Below are 2604 nucleotides of genomic sequence, written 5' to 3' on the forward strand. Positions count from 1 at the left end.
AGCCCCCGGCTCTCGCGTGAACTGCGTTGCGACGTCAGTGTGTTGAAGGAGAACGATACGGCAATTTATGTCTCTCGAGCTCTACACGATGCACTAATCAAACTTGCAAGGCTGGGTTTCTCCTGCGCATTCGTCCTCGCTGCGCGTGGACTTAACAGAATGATCCGCGCCAAGTGGGTCACAGCGTTTATGTGCGCGGTGGGACGGAGTCGCAAAAAATAAATAAATTGCGATGTTCTTTAGTTTATTCGGGACCCCGCCATAAGGGTCAAATAAGTTTGACAATTTTTCCTTCATTGTAAATCGTTTTTTTTGGCGTTACACCACGTGAAACTATCGCTCAATAATTAAAGGTTTAAGGTGAAATATTGTCCTGCGGGATGAAAGGGAATTCGGTTTGAATAAAGCAGACATCCGTTTTCTGCCCACATTCCCACAATAAAGTGAAGGCCATGCACAAACATGTTTTGGAGGTCATCTGTAAACAATTCGCACGTGTCCATCACTCTCATACTTGACACGTTTGAGGGACACATGCTCAACACCAAACAGGACTTTTGGGTAAACCGAAACGTTTAAGACACAACTTTATTTTTACTTCAAATGGGCAAAACCGTGAATTGCAACCAATCTAATGCAGGGATAACCATCTTGGTAAGGCACAGCTGTAATTATCCTGCCAGTTATTAAATCAGAACTGCAAGCAGGAAAAGGATTTCTGGCACGTTCCATATCGCTAGACTCATCCTGGTAGCTGTCCATCGTCGACATTGCATGGATAACCACTGCACTTGATTCTATACCTAGAGTATCAAGGTCACAAGCACGCCACGTTGATGTGATCACACGGTTTATTTCATAGTATCCGTATCATGCAACAGGCGCGTTACACTTGGAATGCGCACAGCGTGTGGGTCCTGCCATTCCGCTCGTGGTGCGCTCGGAAGTTGGGGTGGCAGCAGAATTTCAAGGCCGTGATCGTGATCACGAACTCGAGGAAGTCGACGTTCCCATCTTTGTCATCACCAAGGTCCCTCAGGATGCGGCTCACCACGAACCCATCCACGGGATTCTAAATGGAATCACAGCAGCAAGAGTTAGAAAAGACTGGACTGCAGAATACGGGCAAAATCTACAGCAAGTGATACACGGTTGAAGGACCTCCATTTGCCACGTAAATTATACCATGTTGATCGACTGTGAATAAGCCAACCACAATACGTACTGCATTTCTCAGAATTAACAAGGTCCATTCGAATATACAAGACTAAATTCACCTCCTATCCGTTAATTGACCCCCGATTTACCCAGCCAGACACCATCTCTTTAAGATCGAAACACCACTGCACAATCCTGGCCATCGCCTCATGAAGCCGATTGTAAAAATAAGCTAAATGGCGTACTCAATAGTACAAGTTGTACGTTCTCTCCAACACACTGGTGTGCTTAAGTAGCAGCTAATCGGCACGGTTTACGAGTTTAACAGCCATTTATCTCGACATTATCCGAACCAAAAACCTTTATTATTACAGAAGGGAGATGAGGGTGCAAGCTTTAGGATACAACCGGAGACTCAAATGGAATGAACAGAGGGACTGGTCCATAGGAATAGTAAAGCAACGTCTCACCTGGATCAGACTCTTGCCCTTATCCCCCTTTAGGAAGCTCCTGAACTTTTCCTTCTTCAGACAATCTTTCACAGCACTGTCGCAGGCGAGTTCATTGAAGGTGGCCAGGAGCTTCAGGGTGGCTGCATGGAGGTCGCTCATCTTGGCAAGCGATGCACGGTCGAGTCAGTACGCAAGAGGAATCTGCGAGAACACGACGAGGTAGTCTTCAATCACGTGAAGGGAATGCACACGGCACCTCTCTCTACTCACCAGAATGATGAACTACAACACGATGGAACATCAATCACGTAGCACTCCAGCTTCGTTGGAGTGCTACTACACAAGGCGTCTTGCCCAACACAGCCCCACAAGCAATACCTGAAAAAGACGTCTGCAGCTTTGACGACGACTGTTGCCCCCTCTCGTTGCGGCTTTTATGCAGGGCGGCCAGTGACGTCACCACTCACACCTGCTCGCTCTCATTGTGCGATTGAGTGATGATTTTCTTGATTGGTCCCGTTTATCTCGTTTCCCGGCTAATTGACAAGGCAAGTCCGTGATGCCAGAGCACAGAATCAGCAAGAACATCAACAGACAATGGACTGGGAGGCGCGTGCCAAGCGGCCCCAACATTGTCATCAAGCGGGCGCTTGATGGAGGCAGTGGAGGAGTTTGCACGGGGACGAATTAAATTAAATCTACAGCGTCACTCGCAGCCGACACCACAAACACTGCTTTAATAATTGTACGCAAATGAGATGTCCGCGTTTTCACTTCAGGATTTGACTGATATGTCCACATGTACGTGGATCTGCCGTGGTGTCAAGGTTTGCTCACTGGATGTGTAATGCAGAGGTCTTCGGGTTCGATCTCCCCGAGCGGCAGTTGAACCAATGCCCACCCAGCATTGTAAATAGGTACACCACAGGTATTTGATCATTATGCTTTGATAGCAGTCGCCTGACCAACATTTTGCCACCTCCTGTATATCAGA

General features: G+C 47.4%; 1 protein-coding gene across 1 annotated transcript; it reads right to left on the reverse strand.

Annotated features, from left to right (window-relative positions):
• Positions 1-570: 570 nt before the first annotated feature.
• On the reverse strand, positions 571-2097 carry LOC116947140 (protein S100-A1-like). Its single transcript, XM_032962572.2, has 3 exons — positions 1989-2097; positions 1629-1811; positions 571-1072 (listed from the first exon to the last, which is right to left on the reverse strand). The coding sequence occupies exons 2-3, from the start codon at positions 1767-1769 to the stop codon at positions 887-889; spliced, it is 327 nt and encodes a 108-aa protein (XP_032818463.2). The 5' UTR covers positions 1770-1811; positions 1989-2097; the 3' UTR covers positions 571-886.
• Between the last annotated feature and the right edge of the window lie 507 nt (positions 2098-2604).

The sequence above is a fragment of the Petromyzon marinus genome, chromosome 29 (genome assembly GCF_048934315.1).
Source record: "Petromyzon marinus isolate PM22_M1 ecotype Great Lakes invasive population chromosome 29, UKy_Petmar_22M1.pri1.0, whole genome shotgun sequence".
NCBI classification, from domain to species: Eukaryota; Metazoa; Chordata; class Hyperoartia; order Petromyzontiformes; family Petromyzontidae; genus Petromyzon; species Petromyzon marinus.

Coding starts and splice junctions, on each gene's coding strand:
- LOC116947140 (XM_032962572.2), bottom strand. CDS start 1,769: ATGAGCGACCTCCATGCAGCCACCCTGAAGCTCCTGGCCACCTTCAAT. Junction 1,073..1,628: donor AGGGCAAGAGTCTGATCCAG/GTGAGACGTTGC, acceptor GATTCCATTTAG/AATCCCGTGGATGGGTTCGT.